Here is a 25,076-nt window from a genome sequence, read left to right as displayed (position 1 = left end):
TTATTTCACACAATCAGTTTTGGTGGATGGATTCCAGAGCTTTAGGCCATGTTTCAGAAGGACTCCACGTTACCAGTGAGATAGGGTGCCATGGAATTTTCATATTCAATCACATTATATATCGACACTCACAAGTATTAATAGAGCTAGCATTTGGATGGCATTCACATAGTCGAATATATTTCAGTATGAAATCTATATTTTAAGAATATTCTTATAAACTCTAGCCCAATTAAACTTATGTTTTACGAGTCAAGGGAGATCTTGCTTACGTTTGAAGCATGTATCAGTGCAGGTGTTAACATATGACCCTCTTAATTAGTGGCGTGGATGCACAAAGTCGTTAGTAAATTCTAGTCATGTGATTCAGTTTGGTTGGAACAACAAAGGGAAATAAAAGCCATCATGAAGAATGCTAAGATTAAAAGATATTCTCATTTATACATCATGTAATGGGTTTGCTGATATAATTTCAGCTATAAAAGGTGTTCTCCTCAATGACATGAAAATTACCAAGTTACAAGATGGTTAAACCAATAGAAATTAATAAAATGAAAAAGGCGATCGCCTAGAAACCTCTCAACAATATGAATGGAAGTTGATTTGGTCAACAAAAGGATGCCATTCAAGAAAACAATGATAACACTTACGAATTGAAAATCTATCTAACGAAGACGAAAGAAAAGATACCTTGCTATACTTTGAAGATGAATGCACTCCCTCAACATATTACCATAATGTAAAGCGATGTCCATGTTCTCATAGCTGCAGAATTTAATCTCATCAGTTCATGCACCATCCTGTTAAGTGGGACATAAATACACTAACAATATTGATTTATAGAAAGAAACTTAGTAAATAAGTTAATGTAAAAATGATTGCATCTTATATCTTAAAAGGGGAAGAATCTAGATGACAATTTGTAGTAATTAATTAACGTTATACAGCTTGATCAATAATACTGAGCTGTCATTTTTTTTTTTCCTACGACACTAGCAAAGATCAAAAATTTGCATCACCTTGAAAGGTAGAAAGGGTGCACACACCTACACCAAAATAAAAGAAATGGAAATGGAAAATCCAAGAGAACAATGACAACAAAGCAGCAGATCTTGGGAACACCAAATACTCAGGACTTGCTCCATTTATTATCAACAATAAACACACTTCCAAAAGCATCAACTACCAAGGGAAAAAAGAAACAATGACAATTCAAACATTATGCTTAAATTAAAAGAAATCAAATAATCATTATATCCAACAAGCTTATTATCTTCAGGAAAATAAAAGTTAGAGATCAATATAACATAAACTAAAGTACTATATCAATTTGTAAGTGGCACTTTACTTTCAATGACCAGCAAGATGTGATAAAATTGATCTCTGTCAAATCAAGAAATTTTAAATGGCTCAGCTTTGATTTTTTAATAACAACATACGATTAGAATAAATCCACAAAGAAATATAAAAGAAACTTAAGCGAAGAAGAAAAGAGGCAAACCTAGAATCATGGACCATCCTAAAGAGATTTGCCACTGAAATAATAAAGGACCACCGGCGAGATCATTTTGCAGACATTATAGCTCACAGTGGGAGCAACCAAAAAACTTGTTGAAAAGTCTTGACGTCGCCCTAACTCTGGAACCAACTCCAGCATCAAAGAAAGCACTTTAATAATAAAAAGTTGTTCACAAGGGTATTTTAGTCTTTTCCACATTCAAGATTGGGCTAGTCCGCCCAGTTGGTGGTGATTGCTAATGCCTTACACTACTCCCATACTTCCATTGATGCATACTCAAATAAAGGATTATACCTCATCCCCCTTCAGTACTCCCAATCCACTCTCGTGACCAAAGCAGGCACTTAATAGCATTATGTATTGCGCATGTGAAAAAATAAATAAATAAACCTCACCTACTCCTTTCTCCCACCTAATCTTCATCTATGCAAGGATTAGGTGAGTGAAACTCTCATCGTCTCACATAAATGGGGAATGAGGTTGTCTCGGTGCGTGATTCGGGAGAGTGAGTGAGGTTGAGCAGGAGAGAAAAGTGGGAAAAATGAGTGAGGAAGAAAATAAATTAGAGATTTTGTTGGATTACAGTAAAGGAGAGAACGAGGTTGTTGTCTGGGCCTGCCTGCCTGCCTGCACTGGCAGCTCTATTTTTACTATAGTGAAATTCTTCTTCTTTGCCCGTGGTTTTTACCCTAATTTATTTTGAGGGTTTTCCATGTAAAATCTTTGGCCCTCATGCTTTGTGTATTTTCGAGAAAGTACTTTTTGTTTAGCCGGCCTGACTCCTACCGAGTTCCATATTTTCACAACAAGTGGTACGGAGAGTGTGAGGGCTTAGGGTGTTTATCTATATCTACTTATCATATGCTCTGTGGCTGCCACTAATAGTGGATCCTCCAAATTAGAAAATAAGTTAGATTATTATTCACCCTTTATAGGGCGCGGTTCACGCAGAAGTTGTTTGTGATAGAAAGCTTGATGATAGCAAAATATGAGTTTGAGATTCGATAGAGTAAATTACTCGATGTGAAGTTTAAAGATGAAAGCTATATGGCACTGAGGAAGGATAATTTCTGCGTATGCTATTCTTGAAGAACCAACTAAGATTAAAAGATGATGGGTGGAATAAGATCCATGCTAGTAAGCTCGTTGCAAATCTTCACGTTTGGAGCTTCTTGATGGAGTTAAGGGATACCGTCGCAGTGGAGCCACTGCCCGTAAGATTGTGATCAGCTGGGGATGTTATCTTCGTAGAAGATAAAGAACAAAGAGCAGCGTATGGTGAAAACACTTCAAAAAGCAGGAGACTACGACTGTCACGGGTCAGAGAGAGCTGAGCTACCATGAAAGTACAAGGTTACAGAGCTACAGCTGAATTTGAAGTTCTAGAAGTTTTGGCGATTAACTCATGCAAGAAAGACGCCAAATTGGCATTCTAACTTCTGTTATAAAGGGTAACATTAACGTGCGTCTTTAGCCGCGAGGATGGAGAGCCATCAACTTTTCCAAGAATCTCGTGAGTGAATTCGGATGACAGCCTACGATGGATGGCGACGATGCAAGAAGAAATCAAAGCTCTTGTTAAAGAGCAGGACATGAGAACTGGTGTCACTACCACGATAGTTAAATCCCATTGACGGCAAATGGGTACTATAAAATCAGAGTGCACGATAGTGATGATCAAGTAGATCATTATCGATGCTAGATAAGGTGAAAAGGATAATGCTCGAAAAGGAAGAATTGACTTCAACCAAATTTTTCACATATAGCTCGGTCCGAGTAGTTACGTGATGTATTGCTACATTTAACTTGCAACTTTGAGCGAGTTAGATGTCAAAAGCGCATTTGTTCAGCCTGGAGATCTTGAAGATGCATGCTCGACCGGAAAGGATTTAGAGTAAAGAGAACTTGGTTTTGCGAGGAGTTGAACAAATCTCTATGTGGTTTAAAGCGTTAGGCGAGATGTTGAAGATGCAAGAGATTAGATTCCTTCGTCATGATCCTTGGATACAGCCGGATCGATGCAAAGCCTTGTACTTATGCGAAAAGAGGTTTGAGAAGAAGAAGATTTGTTTTTCTTGTTGTTGTGTGTTGTTATGACATGTTAAGCAGCGGTCCTAGCAATGATTCCGTGTCAGAGCAATTGAGAAGGTGCGAGTTGGCTAGGGAATTTTAAATAAAGGACTTGGGACTGGTAAACAAGATTCTAGGGATGCAAATTTACCGAGACAAAAATAAAAGGAAGATTTGGGGTTCTCAGAAGAATTATTTGAGGAAGATCTTGCGGCGCTTCAACATGTAAGATTGTAAGCCAATTTCTACCCTACTTCCTATTAATTTCAAGTTATCCTCAAGTATGTGTCCTAGTATAGTAAATAAGAGAGGATGGAAATATCTCGAATATTGTATGTATTAGCAGTGGAATGCCTAATGTTTGCCATGATCTGTACAAGACCATACATTGCACATGTAGTGGGGGTGGTAAGTTGATATATGGCAAATTCTGGACGGGAGCATTGGAATACTGTAAAGTGGATCCTTAAATATGATAAAGGAACCTCAGATGTTGCATTATTTTATGGGGGTTCAGATTTTATTATCAAAAGATATGTTGATGATGATTATGTAGGTGATCTTAAAAAAAGCAAATCCACTACAGGATATATGTCGCACTAGCAAAAAGAGTTGTGAGCTAAGTTTCAAAACTATAGTCAGTCATGGGTACGTCAACGACAGAAGCAGAATACCTAGGAACTACACAAGTTAGTAAAGTAGCAGTGTGGTTGAAGATAGTGCTAGAAGAATTCGGGCACAAACAAGAAAACATTTCTCTATATTGTGACAACTAGAGTGCTTTACACCTTACAAGAAATCCAGCATTTCATTCAAAGACAAAACATATCAGAGTTTAGTACCACTTTGTTCGAGAAAAAAAGTGGAAGAAGGAATAGTGGATATGCAAAAAATTCATACAAAGGACAACCAAGCAAATTTTCTAACAAAAGCAATCAACACTGACAAATTTATATGGTGTCAATCCTCATGTGGCCTGGTAAAGACATAAACAACATTGAATGGAAAGGAAGAAAGAATGATGTGAAGATCGTTATGCATCGATCAAATCTTCAGAGTGGGAGAGAGGTATTAATAACACCTTGCTACTTCTATGTGCGAGAAAAATATAAAACCCTCACCTACTCCTTTTCTCACCTAATCCTCATCTAATCCAAGATTAGGTGAGCTAACTTCATCATCTTCTCCTATAAATAGAGATGAGGGGTTGTCTCAGTGCATCATTCAGAGAAGTGAATCAGGGCGTCAGCGAAAGTGGGGAAAATAGTGAGAAAAAATTAGAGATTTGTGTTGCTTCTGTTAAAGGAGAGAATAAGTTGTTCTTCTTGTTAATAGAAAGCTTGTAACTCCTATTTTTATTATAGTGAAATTCTTCTAACTTGCCTGTGGTTTTTATTCTAATTTATTTTGAGGGTTTTCCATGTAAAATCTATGTCCCTCATCCTTTATTATTATTATTATTATTATTATTATTATTATTATTATTATTATTATTATTATTATTATTATTATTATTTTCAAGTACTTTTGTTATGACACTGCTCCACCTAGTTCCATAATTTCACAATATAAGCAACTAATTAGAATCCATGATCATAAGAAGGTCAGTTCTCATATATGTCAAAATGAAAGCAACAAACAACACAAACTCAATGACATTGATAGTAGCTCATGAAACAATACCAAAACTCCTAATTAACACCACGGACAGATCAGATCCAAAACTAATTAAAATATATCTCAAAAGTCTAAATCTAAAGATCCACAATTTGGACAACGTTGTCCAGACCATGAAGGATTTAGCTAAAAGGTATACAGAAACAGAAGGCCATCATGCTTCTCAGATTCTGAACATGTTTCTCCTCTAGTCCATGACATCATACTGAGGTTTTTTAGTGGATCTTGAGAGGGATTTGGATTTGCAAAAATTTACAAAAAGAACTCGATAAACAACTCATATCATCATGCTTACTATTGCTTTAACACCTTTTAACCAAAGAGCCTTGTCACCTCTTCCATGTCAAAGGCACTGCTTGGAAGACGAGAAAAAATAGTGTTAACCACCCATAAAAGTCATAAAGCATAATAAAATAATATGGTACCAATTTAAAAATAATATAATTTTTTTTAAATAGTAAAATGTTAAAACAAGCCCCTAATGCAACTAATTTATTTTATTAAGTTGTAACTAAAATATAAAATTGAGATGGAGCTTGCAGAGGGCCGAAAGAAAAGAGGTGATAGGTGAGAAGAGGAGAGAAGAAAGATGAAGTTGTTTGAGATGAAGAGATGACTGTGATATGACAGCTTCTTTTTTTGGATGAATCATTCATTACTTGTAAATGATATATTTTTACATTTATGACCTATTTTGATTGGCTTTTCTACATAACCCTTATGTAATTTCAAACCAATTTTAAGTTTCAAATATTTATGTATGTGAGTATTTACCTTATCTATCATGGGTATTTTTTTATGAGTAATGATATTTAGATCGAATTGATAGCTTCCATGTCAGCATCCACACCATTTGAACTATCAATTTGACCTATCTATTTGGCCTATATATTATTATTGCTTTTGCAAATACCTATTGGGCATGGGCGCGATTGCGATCCCTATATATTATAAATTAATGAATATAATATAAAAAATAATATTTTTAGCAAAAATATTTGTGAAATTTTATTGTTTGGCTATTTAATGTTTTACAAATTGATTTATATAATTTTTTTAAGTAAAAGTTTATTGTTTCAAGAGTTTTTTTTAAAAATTTGTATAAATAGACTAAAAGTTTTAGACAAACATATATATATATATATATATAATTTTATATTTTAGACTTTTGATATTTAATAAATTGGTTATATAGTAACAATTTTTTTTTTGTGTAAAATTTATTATTGGACAACTTGATTTTTTTAAAAATTAGTATATATGTTATTTAAAAAAATTATATTTTAAAAAATATTTATAAAAATGTAATATTTGCATCCTTCTCTTTTTACTTGTCCTCTAAAAAAATTTTGAGAAAGATTTTGAGTCCCCTTTAAAAAAAAATGTTCATCCCCTAAAAAATATTTTCTGGTTTTCTAAAAGATGATTTAACGGCTTTGAGATTTTATATTTTGCTCCATATATTGTTTTAAAATCTAAATTTGTTTAAAAAATAAATAAACTTTTAAACTTTTTAAACTACATTTGTAATTAATTGTTTAATAATTAACATAAACATTACCATTATCTATGTAAGTAATCCTTTATAAATATAAATTAAAAAAAAAAACCATTAAGGATGAGTAAACTCTCTGATTCTCTAACCAACACAGCCCACTACGCATCTATAGTATTATCATTTAATTTTTTTTTTATATAATCTTGTAAATAATAAAATAAGAAGAATAAAAATAAGATTATAGATACACATTAACACATGCCACCAAAACAAGTTCTTACATTACATCAATTAATTATTTCAAAAAACCAAAACCAATGGCAATCCCATGTTTATATATAGATAAACAACATTTTCAATTCAGTCCTTGTACTGATTAAAATTGAACCATGAAAACAAGGATCAATCTTCAAAATGAGATGGCTCACTTTGAATCAAAATCAAAAGTAATACTATGAACTCCCTGCAATTCCTCAATATTTTTTCCTTTGAGAAAGTTTGAATAACAATGTGCTGATAATTTGGGAATTCTCTTGCATTCTTTATCATCAAAATCAACAAAATGGAGTCCAAATCTGGATCGATATCCATCCACGAGATCAAAAATATCCATAAATGACCACACGAAATATCCTCTAACATTTGCTCCATTCTTATAACAAAACAAATCTAACTTTATTTTCTACCAATAATAATTCTTTAGAAGAGTTATCTTCATTTAATCCATTTACTATTGGTTAAAAAAATTATAAAATTATATGAGAAAAAAAAGTATTTGTTTTTATGTTCTATTACCACTATTCTCACTGATTGTTATTAATAATTTATTATCAAATTTTAAGATATTCTTCAATAACGAATAAATTATATGATGATTTTGTGCTCCAATATTATATAAAATCAAATCAAAATCGCTAATATCATTTTTAAGGACTATTTCATGCCCATGCAGAGAAAAATAGACTTTATAAACTCATATAAAATTATATTTGCTTATATATTCTCAAGATAAATAGTAAATAAAAATTTTAATGAAAAGACTACTTGATCATTTAACCTCCACATTTCAACTATTTTGGAAAATGAAAAAAAAAACATTGCTATATAATTCCATGAAATTTTTAAGTGAATTTCCAACTATACAGACAAGAGCATGCGTATAAGCAAAGAACAATTTTTTTAAGGGTATAAAAAAATTGTATGATTTGTTTAGAGATATATTAATAATTACCCATTTTATAGGGTTTTTGCAAGCAATTTCCTCTATTTTCATATGTGAGCTTATGTAATATATATATATATATATATATATATATATATATATATATATATATATATAAACCTGATAGCTTCCAAGGTACTTCCAATGTAACCATTCAAATAATCAATCCTATAAGTGTCATTTATTGTGTCTTCCATATGGCAAGTCCACAACCTAAAAGTGATAATTCACAAGAGCTTAATTAGTCCTCATCATAACATTTACTGATAAAGTTAGAAATTAATTTTCATTTGGATTAATAAAAGAGACAGTGTCTTACCATTTTCTTGGATATTAATTTTTTCTCAGCCCATCTGGATGATATGGAGTTGATGTTGGAACGAACTGGTTTCAAGACCATAAAATTTTCAAATAAGTCTCTATACTTTTCATCTCTTCACTCCTTACATAATATTGTAAAAATAATAAAAAAAAAAATCTAAACACAATTTTTTTTTAAGGGTATCCATTTGATTATCTTGCTAAACCAAAATAGGAACATAAAGAACATAGAGGCTATCATTATCATTCATACATAGTAATAATCTCATTGTTTCTAGACAACAAAGTAAAATTATATATATATATATATATATATATATATATATATATATATATATATATATGACAATACATTTTGAGGGGATGTCCCCAGAAAATGAATTTAGGGACGTTCCCACAGCAGCCGTTAGATCACTCATCTAACGGCAGTTATTTCATTACTAACCCCACCTCCGGGGGTTATATTTATAATAAAATAATAACCATTAGATGATGATCTAACAGTTTTTATGGGGTGTCCCTAAATTTTTAAATCTAAAGATGTCCCTAAATTACCGGTTCTATATATATATATACTTCCTTAAACTTTCATCTTTTTGTCATCTTATCTGTATGCTCCCTGGTTTCAATCACAAACTCTGCTACTTTTATATTTATTTCAATTAAATAGCATTGAACAAAGAAACTAAATATCCTTTCATGCAAAATGCGTTTTAAATAAACATAATCATGTGAAAAATATGCATAGTCATACATCAACTTACATTCTTTGATTTTAATTTTTTTAAATATTATTTAAAAAAAAAACTCCATCCCCGGAAAAGTTAGCCAGATGATTTCAACCACTTCCATCTCTCTTTCAACTTCAATTTGTTTTAGCAATTTTTAGCTCTTTTATTATTTATTTTTTAACAAAAATAATAAGCACTGAATAAAGAGGTATAGAAATATACCAATTACAATTACAAGATCTATGTGTCTAAAATGATATATTATGAATTCACCCATAAAAATATACATACAACTTCTCATGGAACTCACCCCATTGTGTCTTTACCCTAACAAGTGCCGGTAAGTGTATTTTTTTTTTCTCTTTCTCTTTCATAAAGTGATATATTATGAATTATAATAAATTATCTTAAAAAAAAATAGCGCACACAACTCCTCAAGGGACTCACCCCATTGTATCTTTACCATGACAAGTACTGGCAAGTGTTTTTTTTTTCTTTTTCTTTTTAATTTCTCTCTCTCTTTCCTATTAGGAAGTATTATTTTTTTTAATTATTTTTATGATTTAAGGATTAAGGTTTTTTTTCCCTCCGGAAGCAGCAACTTGTACTGCCATTTTATTTGCCTGCATGTTAAAGCATCTTGTCCGCAGTGGCGGCGCCGGGGTGTGGCGAGGGAGGGACATCCGCCACACCCTCCATCGGGAAAAACCACGAGGATTGAGTTGTGCATCTAGACTTCATGATTTAATCTCGACCATCCATGCTTCTCTTCATTCTCTTTTTCGATGGGCTCGCCTCAAACTAATGCCATTCCACTTGATCAAATTCATCACGACCCTTGATTGATTTTTCGGTCACAACTCAGCGAACAAAAAGTCCATCCATTTGCCTTTGCCTCGAACTAAAAGCTATCCATCCATGATGATTTAATCTCGACCCATCCATGCTTCTCTTCATTCTCTTTTTCGATGGGTCTGCCTCGAACTAATGCCATTCCACTTGATCAAATTCATCATAGCCCTTGATTGATTCTCGGTCACAACTCAGCGAACAAAAGCGACCATCCACCTGCCTTGCCTCGAACTAAAGCTATCCATCCACGATGATTTAATCTCGACCATCCATTCTTCTCTTCATTCTCTTTTCGATGAGTCGCCTCGAACTAATGCCATTCAACATGATCAAATTCATCACGACCCTTGATTGATTCTTGGTCACAACTCAGCGAACAAAAGCGACCATTCAAACACACGAAAACACCTATTACCCTTCTACTCAAAACTAAAGACACGCAAGACAACGGTGATGGCAAGCTCGACTTCTCGTCATCAATTCATCTGCAAATTCACTACGCTTCAATCACGGTGACAGGGTCATGTAGAGTCACGAGTGGTAGGCTGCACATTACATGTTTGTAGAAATGCCTCATAGAGTCGGGTTATATAAGACTAATCATTAATTGGTGTTGGCATAGCACATGTTTGTAGAAATGCCTCATAGGGTCAGTCATATCACATGTGAATTATTAGCCTATTAGGTTATTAGCCTATTACCACTTTGTAATTGTAGTAACTTGTCTCCTTATATTTTGTACTCATGCATTATTAGAATGAAAGGCAACAATTTAGAGATTTGGCATTGACTCATTATGTTTGTTTTTCAGAAAAATCTCATCTCTTGGATTTGATATCAAGATTTGGCTTTGCACATAGAAATATTGGCCATATTAGTAAGTGTTTGTTTAATCGTTTTTTTTTTTTAGAATTCCATCACCAAATATGTTGTTTTTTATTTTTTGACTTCTAGTTTTTCATGTGATATTTTGTCAATTGACTTCACCATTAGATTCTTGGAGGCTTTACATTTGTTTGCATGCTTATGATCTTTGATTTGTTTATTTAAATGCATTGATTGTAAATTGTTATTGTTATTAATAGGATACATTGAGAAGGCGATAATGATATAGTTAGTGATCCGGGCTTGAGAAATCCAATTGATAGCTTTCCCTTAGAGATGAGGGATACATTGAGAAGGAGATACTTAGCTAAAGGGCCTTGTCAACTAGTTGGGCATCAATTTTCTCAAACAAATAAAAGGAGGTTTCTCCCTAATTGGTTTAAAAGATTTGCTTGGCTAGAGTATAGCGTTTCCAAAGATAAAGCATTTTGTTTATATTGCTACTTGTTTCCCAATAAAGGCAATAATAGCAATAAAGGTGGCGGCAATGCTTTTACGGAAGTTGGGTATAGTAATTGGAAAAATGGCATGCAAAATTTTATTGCTCATGAAGGAGGTCCGGAAAGCCCACACACATTTGCAAGAATTAAGGTCGAGCAATATCAAAACCAAAGGGAGAATATTGATTTTGTTTTTTCTTCAAAGAATGTTGCTAATGAAGATGAGTATCGTGTTCGGTTGACAACAGTTGTAAGAGTAGCTCGATATCTTTTGGGTGAAGGATTGGCTTTTCGAGGACACGATGAGTCACCAAAATCAATGCACCGAGGCCATTTTCTTGAACTTTTAAATTGGTTTTGTAAGTATAATGAAGAAGCAAACAAAGTGATGCTATCAAATGCTCCTAAAAACAATCAATTGACTTCATCTACCATTCAAAGGCATATTATTGAAGCTTGTGGAAAGGAAACTAGAAAAAGTCATTTTTGAATGAGATCGGGAGACAAGTTCTTTTTCTCTTTTTGCTTGATGAGGCCCGAGATAGTTCTATGAAAGAGCAAATGGTCAGTGGTTTTGAGATTTGTCAATGATGTAGGAGAAATTGTTGAGCAGCTTTGTTGGAGTGGTTCATGTAATCGAGACTTCACACGGTGTTTAAAGAATCTTTGTTGATGAATTCTTTTTGCGATAAATGGGTTGTCACTGTCAAGACTTAGAGGTCAAGGTTATGATGGAGCTTCTAATATGCGTGGCGAGCTTAATGGATTGAAAGCACTCATTCTAAATGGAAACAAGCATGCACATTATATTCATTGTTTTGCTCACCAACTCCAGTTAGTTGTTGTATTTGCTGCAGAGGAAAATCATGGTGTGAGTCAATTCTTTGATTACGTTTCTATGATTGTGAATATGGTTGGAAGTTCATGTAAAAGGCATGATGCTCTTCGACAAGCACACCATGATAAAGTTGTGCAAAAACTACAAAGTGGTGAGATTTCAAAAGGGCAGGGTCAAAATCAAGAAATAAGCTTAGCTCGACCAGGTGCTACTCGTTGGGGTTCTCACTATAAAACATTACTCCGGCTATTTGATATGTGGGATTCATTGGAAGAGGTGCTTTTTGCAATACAACAAGATGGTGAGATAAGGAAAAATCGAGGCACTGCTAGGGGTTTGTTGGATAAAATGGGTTCTTTTGAGTTTGTATTTCTGGGAAAGTTAATGTTGTATATTTTAGGAGTGACGGATCCTTTATCAAAGATTCTACAAGCCAAAGATCAAAACATAGCCACTGCTGTTCGTATATTTGAAGCATTGAAATGCAAGTTACATGCATATAGAGAAAATGGTTGGGAAAATTTGTTGAAGGAAACCACTGAATTCTGTCTAAAGCATAAAATTAAAGTACCAAGCATGGACGAAATTATCGAAAGCCGTTGTATTACACTTGTTGATGGAGAACCAATGACTTATATTCATCATTTCCTTGTGGAAATCTTTGCAACGGTATTTCATTCTATTTTCATTTTCTTATAATTGATAAATATGTATGTTATTGGTTTTTATACTTGAAATGAATTGTCTTTTAAATATGGTAGGTAATTGATGAGGTTGCTGAAGAATTGAACAATCGTTTCAATGAGGCAAACACTAATTTGCTTAAGGGTGTATTGAGTCTTGATCCTTCCAACAACTTTGCTCGTTTTGATCATCATGAAATACTCCATCTTGCTAGATTATACTCGAAGATTTCTCTCTTCGAGCTTCTCGAGCTTCACTACCAACTTGAACTCTACATTGATCTTTGTAAGAGGGGATCCAGATTTCTATAATCTTGTTGATGTTGGAGCTCTTGCAATAAAGATGGTGAAGCATAAATATCATATTTGTTTTCCTTTGGTGTATCGACTCATTGAGCTAGCATTGGTGTTACCGAGTTGCCACAGACTATCGTTGAGAGATGTTTTTTTCGAAAGAATGAATGTTGTGAAGACCGATTTGCGCAACCGACTTGCAGATGAACTACTGTCGAGTTGTTTTGGTGCGTTACATTGAGAAAAAAATATTCATTAGCATTGATGAAGAAACAATTATGCAAAGGTTTCAAAAAGTTGGCATCTCGCAAAAAAACTATTTGAAACCTCTCAAAGGTTCCGTGCTTGAAGTACTCCATTGGTTAGGAAAAATTAGTTGTTATTCATGTACTTGTGTATAATAATGAAGTTTTTTTGAATTAATTTGACTTTCTTGTTATTGAATAGATCAATTAACTTTTGATATGTTTTTTATGTATTTATGTTTCATGTTTGTATGCCAAATTTTTTGTTGACCGGTCGGAATGTTTATTCGGCGGCTGGAAATTTTTTTTCTGTCAACTTTTGCCCCACCCTCTGACGAGTCCTGGCACCACCACTGCTTGTCCGTATTATTATGTGTACAATATTACAGCAGCCCATTAACAGGGACATGGTCCTAATGTCCGGGCAGTGGGACACCCCAATTATTTTGGCACAAGGGTGGTCCTAATATTATCTTGTTCTAATGTTATCAAAATAATTATTTTATTTTTGGATTGAGTCCCCTCTTTGATGATATCCCAAGCAATAAGCAGACAGAGTGCTACTTCCATGAAGAATAATAAGCAGACAGAGTGCTACTTCCATGAAGAATTATTTTAACATAAGCAATTCAACCTTTATCGTAATCCCTTTGGGCTTGGAATAGATTGGCCGATTTCTTGGCTATTAAAGGAAAGAATTCTCATTGTCTTTCTCTCTATTATGAGGGTTTTGATCTTCTTAGATAGTTGATGATAGCCATTAGAGACGGTGGTTTCAAATTTTATGTCTTTGTTTTTTTAGATATCTCGGTTTTTGTATTTCTTTAGCTTCTTAGCTTGTTGCCATTGTACTTCTCTTTTTGTTACTTTATTTATTTGATTTTAATAAATAGCTCCTCTGCAGCTCTTTTCCAGAAAAAAAAATTGTTTGCTTACTACAATATTATCTATATATATATATAAATTTATAAAAAATTATGCGATTATAGTTAAAAAATCAAAAAATTTTGTGATTAAATACAAAACAGTTGTTACAAATCTCTAGTCATATGCATACAGGCCATCAAAATTTAGATTCAATGAAAGACAGTGAGTAACTATTTCAACATTTGTGCCTTCAAAAATCATGTTCAGAGCAAGTTTTTTTCTATTATAATTAATAATAACAAAATTTTGTATTGTTTTTAAAATATGAAGTCCGGTTTACGGAGTAATTATAAACCTTTGGTTATTTTTTCGACATTCATTTCTTTCATTGTAATTTTGTTATTATAAACAAAACTTTTTATTTTGAATTTTTATCCTTGCCAAAATAAATTATTAGATCTGGTCTTGTACTCAGCCTTTCAATTGAAACATCTGGTCCACATGATGATAATTGTGGCATCATTAACGTACGCATGAAAAGGGGAATCATTTACTCTTGTGGTTACAAAAAGTTTTCGATTTATAATGCTATCACCACAAATTTTTTTTTTAATAGCACAAAACTCATATAAGTTTATTCTGGGAGCACGGGTGACTATATTGGCCTATTTAAAGGCTAAAAGCTTACGTGGTAGTCCAACTCATAAGTCATTGCACACCTTAAACACGCCAGTGCTGACTCACCACCCTCTTCTGTTGTCCTAAGCCTTAGTGAAACTAGAATTAGGACATCATCACTCTGATCGGAGAAAAGCCCCTCCCCCCCCTGCGCGCTCCTTCCTTGAATGACCCTTGCTAAGCAATATCCCTCGCTCCTCATGCAGCAATAGCCCCGTCTTCTCCCAATTGGCCTTTCAGATATGTTACCTAAAAGAATGTTGGAGAGATAGATTATATATTACCATTCTCTATTAAATCGAAAGCAACAACATATATTACCTACAAGAGAAAGAATGTTGGAGAGGTTATGCTACCTACAAGAAAAAAAGATAAAACTATATATGACCATTCTCTATTAACTTAAAAAAAAAACAAAGAGGAGGTTACCTCCAAGGGGTTTACACTACTTCTTTATCAAAGAATCAAAAGAAAAACTAATTTCTCAAAGAAATCAAGGGGGTGTCTTAGTGGGATTTCAATGGGGGTTTTCAGTGAGGTTTCATTGAGGGTTTCAAGGTGGTGGCGATCGACAGATAGGAAGAAACGGCCAGGTGATGAGCCAAGCTCAATGCTAATGATCTGGGAGACTAGCTTAGGAGGTGAAATGAGGGCTTTCAGGCAAAAAAGGAGAAGAGGGAATTCAGGAAGAGTGTGGTGAGTCAGTTAGTGAGTCAACGTTGACGTATTTAAGATGTGCAATGACTTATGAGTTGGACTACCACGTAAGCTTTCTCATGGATTAAATAAGACATGCTGGCTTTCACATCAGCAACCTTGCCAAAAATATCTTTCAAATAGATCATTATGGCCACACGTGCTCCAAAAATGAATTTATGTGAGTTTTGTGTTAAAAAAAAAAAGTTTTGACATAGCATTATAAGTCTAAAACTTTTGTGCCACAAGAGTAACGCATCAAAATTCATGCATGCACAATGCAATACCTTTTAAAACTTTATCACTTTTTATCATATAAATAAATTTATATTTACATATTATCAATCCCGGATTGGGGTAACACATCCTGATAAGCCAAAAATGGTGATGCATGCACTTATCAAAGCATTGGCAGATATGCCAAAAACATAATGACCAGTCATTTATCTCTAGATTTGTTTTTAAATATTTTCATTTTTTTATTTAAATCATCAGTTTTTAATTTTTTTTCATAATTATTTGTCTTAATTTTAAAATATAAAAAATCTTATTTAAATGTTTAATTATATAAATTAATTTATTTTAGTCTTGAATTAAACAAAATTGTTGGTTTCGTTGGCTTTGATAATTCTGTCTAAGGTAATAACATAGTAAAATATATAGTATTTTTTTTATGAGTTTATATATATAGAAATAAAATAAATAAAATAATATGGTTTATGAATTAAAATCAACTTAGTTTTTATTTATTTATTTTTTTGTGCTTATTATAATTGTTTTATGGCTGTCAACCATTGGATAGCCCAATGGTATGATACCAAAGTGTAAAAGGGGAGGTCATGGGTTCAAAATCCTCTACCGGCAGTACTGTTCCTCTTGCTGTTCATACACTGTTCATTCGGGATTCTTATATTATTCCTGTATTGTATATATACTGTACATCCGGGCTCTATTTATAAAAAAAAAAGCCACTTGTCGCCTATTATTCAAACAAAAAAAAATTTGTTTTATGGCTATTTCATTGATGACCATGTTATTTATCAAAATAGTATTTAAACTATCTTTGTGTTAAATGCCCAATTTGATTGAACAATTAAAAAAACACTAAATAAAGTTACTTTTCTGTTTTTTAATCCATTATTTTAAATAATTTACTATTGATTTAGCAAAAAAATATATTATTTTTTATTAATTTTAAAAAATTATTATGATTATTACTAATAAATAACATGTACTGCTACACATCTTTTAAAACCTATTGTATTTTTATTTGTTTAAAACTTATTTATTTAAAAAATATTATTTTTAAAACTATATTCTAGCATGATTTTTTTTTTCCTAATTCCCCTTCCACATATAACCACATGTAAATATTTAAAAAAATGTATGTATAAAAATGAAAACGGAAATAATTTTTACATGCATGTGAAATTTGAAAAGTGACCAACAAATTCCTACTGCTAGAAAGGGAGAGTAATGTGAAGGCAAGACAAATCACTACTTTAATATTCCAAGGACCTTTTTTCCATTACTCTTTATAAAATCTATCATTAACTATTAAAACATTCAATTTGTCTAATATGATAAACTAAACACACCCCGCTAGAACTTAAAACAGTCTATCCAGCAGCTTAGAGATGTTGAAAAGTATTCTTAAATCTTGAAAAGAAAATCCCACATTCAATTTTAGCAAAACTTAGGAAAATTTAATGGAAAATGTTAGTGCAATTGCACTATTATTGGCATGATTTGACACATAGTCAAGATGACATGATAATCTATGTGACATGGCAAAATTGATGACATGGAGAGTATGGTGACATGGCAAGGAGTCTTGGCTTGCAAGGCAAGACATCTTGAAGATCTTGGTGGAGTTATTCAAGACTATATTTAGGAGATGTGATTGAAGACTAAATGTGGAATGAAGACTAATTGAAGATTTGATTTAAAGAATCCTTGATGAAGATTGATTGAAGTCTATTAAGGGCAAGATTTGAGGACCAAACTTTGTGAATTGAATATCAAGTTTGGAGAATCTTTGAAGACCAAATTTAGGTGAATTGAAGATTAAGTTTGGCAAGTTTCATGAAGACACACAAGGACGTGCGCCTCGCGAGCGGATCGCGGTGATGAGGAACCGAGGAGGTGAGGCTAGTTGCTTCAGCAATGGGATCGAGATTTGGGCCGCATCGACTCGGACTAAGCACGACCGGGAGGTTGATGGGTCTTGAGGTCGTCCGCAACGTAACTCGTAACTCCAGCCAAGTCAGCTAGTGGGCACATGTTGCAACTTATGTTACAACAGGAGTTACAACGACTAATTTTTGGAAGGCTTTTAAATTAGTAGTCATGGGAGATTCTAAAAGAGGTATGTGCTATATTTGGGACGCTGAGGCGCCTATATAAGCTACCTTGCTCAGTAGATTATAAGTGTGAGTCTCTGGAGGAGAGTGAGCAGCACTAAACAATCTAGAGAGGATAGTGATCTTCATTGTTTGAGAGTGTGAGTGACAAGTGGTTGTACTCATGTATTTTTACCTCTTTTAGTGAATTGTTTATCTCCGGGCTTGGCCCCCCAGACGTAGGCGAGTGGACACCAAACTGGGTTACCAATCTTGTGTGTCTCCTTCTTGTTTTGTTTGTGTGAACTTTCTTTGATGGTTTGTGTGAGATCTATGAGTGCTTGAGTGTTAACTAAAACCCACAAACCACACCGGTGGAACTAACAAGTGGTATCCGAGCCTTGGTCACCATGTTCACTTTGGTTGCAAAGTCGGCGAGGTCCTAGCAAGTTCTATTGATGGCCGGAAAAGAGGGAGCTTCCGTTACACGACCACCATTGCTAGATGGATCAAATTATCTATATTGGAAGGCACGCATGAAGGCTTTCATTAAATCTCTTGATGTGAATGTATGGACAGCCGTAGAAGAAGGATGGTCTCCCCCAATCGAAGTTGATGAAAACATGAACGAGACAGTGAAAATGAAGAGTAATTGGAGTTCCGAAGATATGCTCAAAGCAAATGCCAATAGAAAAGCACTCAATGCTATTTTCGGAGGAGTAGATAAGAACCAGTTCAAGTATGTTGCAACTTGTGATTGCGCCAAGAAAGCTTGGGGGATTCTTCAAACCATTCATGAAGGCACCAGCTTGGTAAGAGAATCTAAACTTCAAATGTTAACAACCATGTTTGAGAATCTCAGGATGGGAGAAGATGAGACGATAGCCATGTTCAATGCCAAATTGATGGACATAGCAAATAAAGCCTACCATCTCGGCAAGAAGTACTTGGATAAGAAGCTAATCCAGAAGACTCTTAGATCGCTTCCAAGAAGATTTGATGCTAAAGTTGCTGCAATAGAAGAAGCAAAAGATATCACAACTATGAGACTTGATGAGTTGATGGGATCTCTACAAGCGTATGAGATGAATCTGAATCCAGGTAGAAGAGAAGAAGATATAGCTCTGAAAATTAAAGCAACAAGCCCAAAAGAGTTATAACAGACTGAAGACATAGAAGAAGAAGGAGAAATTGCCCTTTTAGCCAAGGAATTGTGCAGATATTTCAGAAAAATTCAGGAAGAAGACAAAGCATAAGATGCAGTCAATACTCACACTTCTTTACCAATTGACAAAGATTTCAGAAATTTCATTGCTTTTGCAAGTCCTGTTACAACATCAGTTGCAACACCTGAAGAAGTTGTTTGTGAAGAAGTGACTGAAAACAATCTTCTTCATGGGTATGAACTTGTGCTGAATAAACTTGACAAGATGCTCATACAAAACAAGAGTCTTGCAAAAGAGTTAAAAGAATGTCAAGAAAATATTAACAATGCTGAAAAGACCATAAACTATATGAAGAAAGGAAAGGCCAAGATTGATGAGTTACCTTTTCAAACAAGTGTAACACAACATCATATAGAAGAGACATCAGGAGACAAGAAAGGCAAAGTTGAAGCTGGTTGTGTTCTATCTAATGCTCATGAATACAAACAAGTGAAGTATAACAAGGAGAAGAGACGACATATAAGACAAGTTCCTACATGCTTTCATTGTGGAAGAAGAGAACATATAAGACCCAAGTGTCATCAACTGAAGGCAGATATGAGGAATCGTAGAGTACTTGGAAAAGCAAAGAAGTGGATTCTGACATGTCACTATTGTGGTGTCAAAGGGCACATCCATCCAAGATGTTGGAAGATGAAGAAATACATAAAAGAAAACAAAAATATGAGGCAGACTCCTTATACCAGAAAAAGAAGAAAGAAAGCAAGAATGTATGGGTCGAAAAAGGAGATTGAGTGGGGTACTCTTCAACAAAAAAAGATCCTCGAAGACAACCGGTATTTTGACAAAGTGGTTGTTCAAGACATATGACTGAGCAACAAAGGTTTTTGATGAATTACAAAAGAATGTCCAATTGGGCATGTGACTTTTGGAGATGGTCAGAATGGTCAATTAGTTGGAAAAGGAACATTGGTGGTTCATGGGTATCCAAAACTGAAAAATATTCTTCATGTAGAGGGGCTGATGGAAAATCTTCTAAGTATAAGTCAATTATGTGATCGAAATTTGGTGGTAAAATTCACTCAGGACAGATGTGTGGTCTATGATGAAGCTGAGTCATTTCGTGTTCCTAACCGGTTCAAGATCTTCGGACAATTGTTATTTTGCTAGAGAAATTGGAAGTCCAGTTATAACACATCTTGCAACATCACCCGAAATTTGGCATCGAAGCTTGGACATCCCGAATTTCGAAACCCGATGAAGATTACGAAATGAAAGTCGATAAGGGATGCCCTAATCTTCTACGAAAAGGGAAGATGGTGTATGCGGACCTTGTCAACTGGGAAAACAAAGTCGTGCTTCTCACAAAGTTGTGCAAGACATTGTTACAACAAGAGTGCTCGAACTTTTGCACATGGATCTTATTGGACCCACACAAACAGAAAGCTTGTCAGGTAAAAGATATGTATTTGTGTGTGTTGATAACTATTTCAGGTACACTTGGGTGGACTTCTTGAAGGAGAAATCAGAAACTTTTAAAGCTTTCAAGAAGTTATGCATGCAACTCCAGAATGAGAAACAGTGTCAAATAGGAAAGATTGTCAGAATCAGGAGTGACCATGGAAGGGAATTTGAAAATGCTCAATTTGCATAATTTAGCAGTAAACATGGGATTCGTTATGAATTTTTAGCTCCAAAAACTCCTCAACAAAATGGAGTGGTTGAAAGGAAGAATCGCACTCTCCATGAGATGGCTAGAGTTATGTTGAATTCAAAGAAGCTCTCTACAAGATTTTGGGTGGAAGCAATCAATACGGCATGCTACATCATCAATAGAGTGTACATTCGGCCTTCAACCAACATGACACCATATGAAATTTGGAAAGGTAAAAGGCCAAATCTCAAATACTTTCACATCTTTAGAAGCAAATGTTACATTTTAAATAATAGAGATTAGCTCGGAAAGTTTGACAAGAAAAGTGATGACGGATTATTCATGGGGTATTCTACTACTAGTAGAGCATATCGGGTGTTCAATTCAAGAACCAAAAAGATGATGGAGACCATTAATGTTGTTGTTGATGATTTCTCTGATATGGAGACTCAAGGTACATCAAGTGAGCCAAACAAGCTGATCACTTAGAATTGCTAATCAGCAGATGAAGAGTTACAGGCGGAATAAGATGTTGCAACACAGGTTATAACACCAACTACAATAACAGACACTGCTCAGGATTCAGACAGACAACAGGTTATAACTGATGTCGCAATTGAAGTTACAACAGATGAAGTCATTCCAGAATCAGATAAGGAAGACAATGACGATGAAGAAGATAATGAAGACAGCAGTCTTGAACCATCCTTAAGAATAAAGAAGAATTATCCTATTGAGAATGTGATTTGTAATGTGACTGAAGGAAGAAGAACCAGACGCACTCAAAGGATAGATTATTGAGAATTGTCTGGCTACACATGTTACATCTCTCTTATTGCACCAAAAAATGTCAAAGAAGCTTTAGTTGATGAATACTGGTTGGCTGCAATGCAAGAAGAATTGAATCAGTTTGTTCGAAATGATGTGTGGACATTGGTCCCAAGGCCAAAGGATGTGAATGTTATTGGAACCAAGTGGATCTTCAAAAACAAGATTGATGACAAAGGCAACATCACCAGAAATAAAGCAAGACTAGTAGCTCAAGGATATACTCAAGTTGAAGGGATAGACTTTGATGAAACATTTGCACCAGTTGCATGTTTGGCATCCATTAGATTATTGTTAGCAGTAGCATGTTGTATGGGGTTCAAGCTACATCAAATGGATGTAAAGAGTGTTTTTCTAAATGGAGTTCTAAGTGAAGAAGTTTTTGTGGAGCAACCGAAAGGGTTTGAAGATCCTCACTTTCCAGATCATGTGTTCAAATTAAAAAAGGCTCTCTATGGCTTGAAGCAAGCTCCTTGGGCTTGGTATGAAAGGCTTACAAAATTTTTACTTGAGAAGGGCTACCAAAGTGGGGGAGCAGACAAGACTTTATTCATAAAGAAGTCCAAATCAGATCTGATGGTGGCACAAATCTATGTTGATGATATCATATTTGGTTCAACATCATAAAGGCAAGTGGATAAGTTTGTTCATCTAATGCAAGAAGAGTTTGAGATGAGCATGGTAGGTGAACTGAACTACTTCTTGGGTTTCCAAATCAAACAATGCAAAGAAGAAATTTTTATTTCTCAAACCAAGTATGCGCAAAACCTGGAGAAAAGATTTGGCTTGGAAAAGGCTAGACATATGAGAACACCCATGAGTATGAATCAGAAGTTGACAAAAGATGAGCATGGAAAAGATGTAGACCCAAGTCTCTACAGAAGCATGATTGGAAGCTTACTCTATCTCATAGCTAGTAGGTCGGACATCTCTTTTAGTGTTGGAGTTTGTGCAAGATATCAAGCAACACCAAAGGAGTCTCATTTGAAAGCTGTTAAACGTATCATCAGATATGTACATGGTACTGCAGAATATAGAATTTGGTATTCAAAAGACTCCAACTCACATCTTGCAGGTTATAGTGATGCAGATTGGGCAGGAAACATTGATGATAGAAAAAGCACCTCACATGGTATAGTAAGAAGCAAAGTTCCATTTCACTCTCTACTACAGAAGCTGAATACATAGCAGCAGGAAGTTGTTGTACACAATTGTTGTGGATGAAGCAAATGCTTGAGGACTATGGCTTACAGCAAGGGTTATTGACTATATTCTATGATAACAAAAGTGCAATTGATATCTCCAAGAATCCAGTCCAACATTCTCGTACTAAACATATTGATCTTCGACACAACTTTATACGAGATTTGATAAAGAACAAAACAGTTGTTATTGATTATGTTGCAACAGAAAAGCAATTGGCGGACATTTTTACCAAACCCCTTGATGCTATAAGATTCGAAAAAGTTGAGGGGTGAAATTGGCCTTTACTAACTTTAATCCCTATTGGGGATCAGAGCGACTCGCATCCGCTACAATTTATTAATGTCATTTCAGCATGGGAAGAAGGAGTTCAAGACAGGGAGCTGATGACCAAGATTTCTGAAGATAGCGGGAGTTGTAGAAGAAGTTGTAACAAGACTTGCAACAACCAGTGAAGACTTTGGCATCAATTCAGACACAAAGGGAGAAGTCGACTAATGCACGAGTTCCAAAACCGGTCGGGTGTATTTGTTTTCTGTTAATTTGTACATCACTAGTTGCGTGTAATTATATATTTTGTAAGCAACTAGATGATTTTTTTCTTTAGTTTAGTAAAAGTCTCAGTGTCCCGATCGAAGTTGTAGTCAGTAGTTATAGCGGAGTTAATCTGGGTGCCAAACCAGTTGTGTCAAATTATGCCAAAGGGGGAGATTGTTAGTGCAACCGCACTATTATTGGCATGATTTGACACATAGTCAAGATGACATGGCAATCTATGTGACATGGCAAAATTGATGACATGGAGAGTATGGTGACATGGCAAGGAGTCTTGGCTTGCAAGGCAAGACATCTTGAAGATCTTGGTGGAGTTATTCAATACTATATTTAGGAGATGTGATTGAAGACTAAATATGGAATGAAGACTAATTGAAGATTTGATTTAAAGAATCCTTGATGAAGATTGATTGAAGTCTATTAAGGGCAAGATTTGAGGACCAAACTTTGTGAATTGAATATCAAGTTTGGAGAATCTTTGAAGACCAAATTTAGGTGAATTGAAGATTAAGTTTGGCAAGTTTCATGAAGACACATGAGGACGTGCGCCCTCGCGAGTGGATGCGTGTGATGAGGGAACCGAGGAGGTAGGCTAGTCTGCGGCACAGGGATCGGGAGACTTTGGGTCGCATCGACTCGGACTAAGCATGACCGGGAGGTTGATGGGTCTCGAGGTCGTCCGCAACGTAACCAGAACTCAGTCAAGTCAGCAGTCGAGCCATGTTGCAACTTATGTTACAACAGAGTTACTGACAACTAATTTTTGGAAGGCTTTTAAATTAGTAGTCATGGAGATTCTAAAAGAGGTATGTGCTATATTTGGGACGTTGAGGCGTCTATATAAGCTACCTTGCTCGTAGATTATAAGTGTGAGTGTTGGAGGAGAGTGGGCGAGCACTAAACAATCTAGAGAGGATAGTGATCTTCATTGTTTGAGAGTGTGAGTGACAAGTGGATTTGTACTCATGTATTTTTTTACCTCTTTTAGTGAATTGTTTATCTCGCTCGGCCCCCGCATCGCAGTGAGCCGTGAGCGCACGTAACCTGCTACCAATCTTGTAGTGTCTCCTTCTTGTTTTGTTTGTGTGAACTTTCTTTGATGGTTTGTGTGAGATCTATGAGTGCTTGAGTGTTAACTAAAACCCACAAACCACACCGGTGGAACTAACAGAAAATATTAGCTTTAATTTGGATCTATAAACAACTAATTAGAATCCATCACAAGAAAGGCCGGTTCTCATATATGTGTCAAAAAGCATGTAACAAACATACACAAACTCAGTGACATTGTGTCCAATTAATGGCGAACATATATTAGCTCATAAAGCAATACCAAAACTCCTAATTAACAACACAGACAGATCACTAACGTCTAAGTGGTCTATTGATAGTCAGATCCCTATTAGAATCCTTTACAAGAGATGAGAATTTGGATAATGGATGATGGCATATTCCAAAAGTGTGAGTAGTGATTATGTATGGTTGGCCTCAGCACCCATGTGCACACAGGTCCCATCCCCGCTTGCTCAGCGGAGGCTTGTGCATATCCCTTTTTTTTTAACATCCTAACCTCCCATCTTGAAAAAAACAAAAACAACACAACGGATTAGATCTAAAGCTAATTAAAATATATCTCAATAGTCTAAATTTAAAGATCTACAATTTCGACAACTTTGGCTGGACCATGAAGGATTTAGCTAAAAGGTATACAGAAGCCCATCATGTTTCTAAACATGTTTCTCCTCCAGTTCATGGCATCATACTGAGGTTTTTCAGGGATCTTGAGAGGGATCTGGATTTGCAAAAAGTTAA

General features: G+C 34.8%; 1 protein-coding gene across 1 annotated transcript; it reads left to right on the top strand.

Annotated features, from left to right (window-relative positions):
• Positions 1–11,960: 11,960 nt before the first annotated feature.
• On the top strand, positions 11,961–13,048 carry LOC120255500. The gene is made up of 2 exons (XM_039263315.1): positions 11,961–12,722; positions 12,815–13,048. Exons 1-2 carry the CDS (start codon positions 11,961–11,963, stop codon positions 13,046–13,048), a joined length of 996 nt encoding a protein of 331 aa, XP_039119249.1.
• The last annotated feature ends 12,028 nt before the right edge of the window (positions 13,049–25,076 follow it).

Source organism: Dioscorea cayenensis, unplaced genomic scaffold, assembly GCF_009730915.1.
Source record: "Dioscorea cayenensis subsp. rotundata cultivar TDr96_F1 unplaced genomic scaffold, TDr96_F1_v2_PseudoChromosome.rev07_lg8_w22 25.fasta BLBR01001032.1, whole genome shotgun sequence".
Classification (NCBI taxonomy): Eukaryota; Viridiplantae; Streptophyta; class Magnoliopsida; order Dioscoreales; family Dioscoreaceae; genus Dioscorea; species Dioscorea cayenensis.
Note: the sequence above shows the minus strand (reverse complement) of the source record. Positions and strands in the feature narration are given on the sequence as shown.

What these genes read in the sequence shown, in the direction of transcription:
- LOC120255500 (XM_039263315.1), top strand. Translation starts at nt 11,961, where the DNA reads ATGCGTGGCGAGCTTAATGGATTGAAAGCACTCATTCTAAATGGAAAC. An exon ending in TTGTGGAAATCTTTGCAACG is followed by an intron (nt 12,723 to 12,814) that starts GTATTTCATTCT and finishes TAAATATGGTAG; the next exon opens with GTAATTGATGAGGTTGCTGA.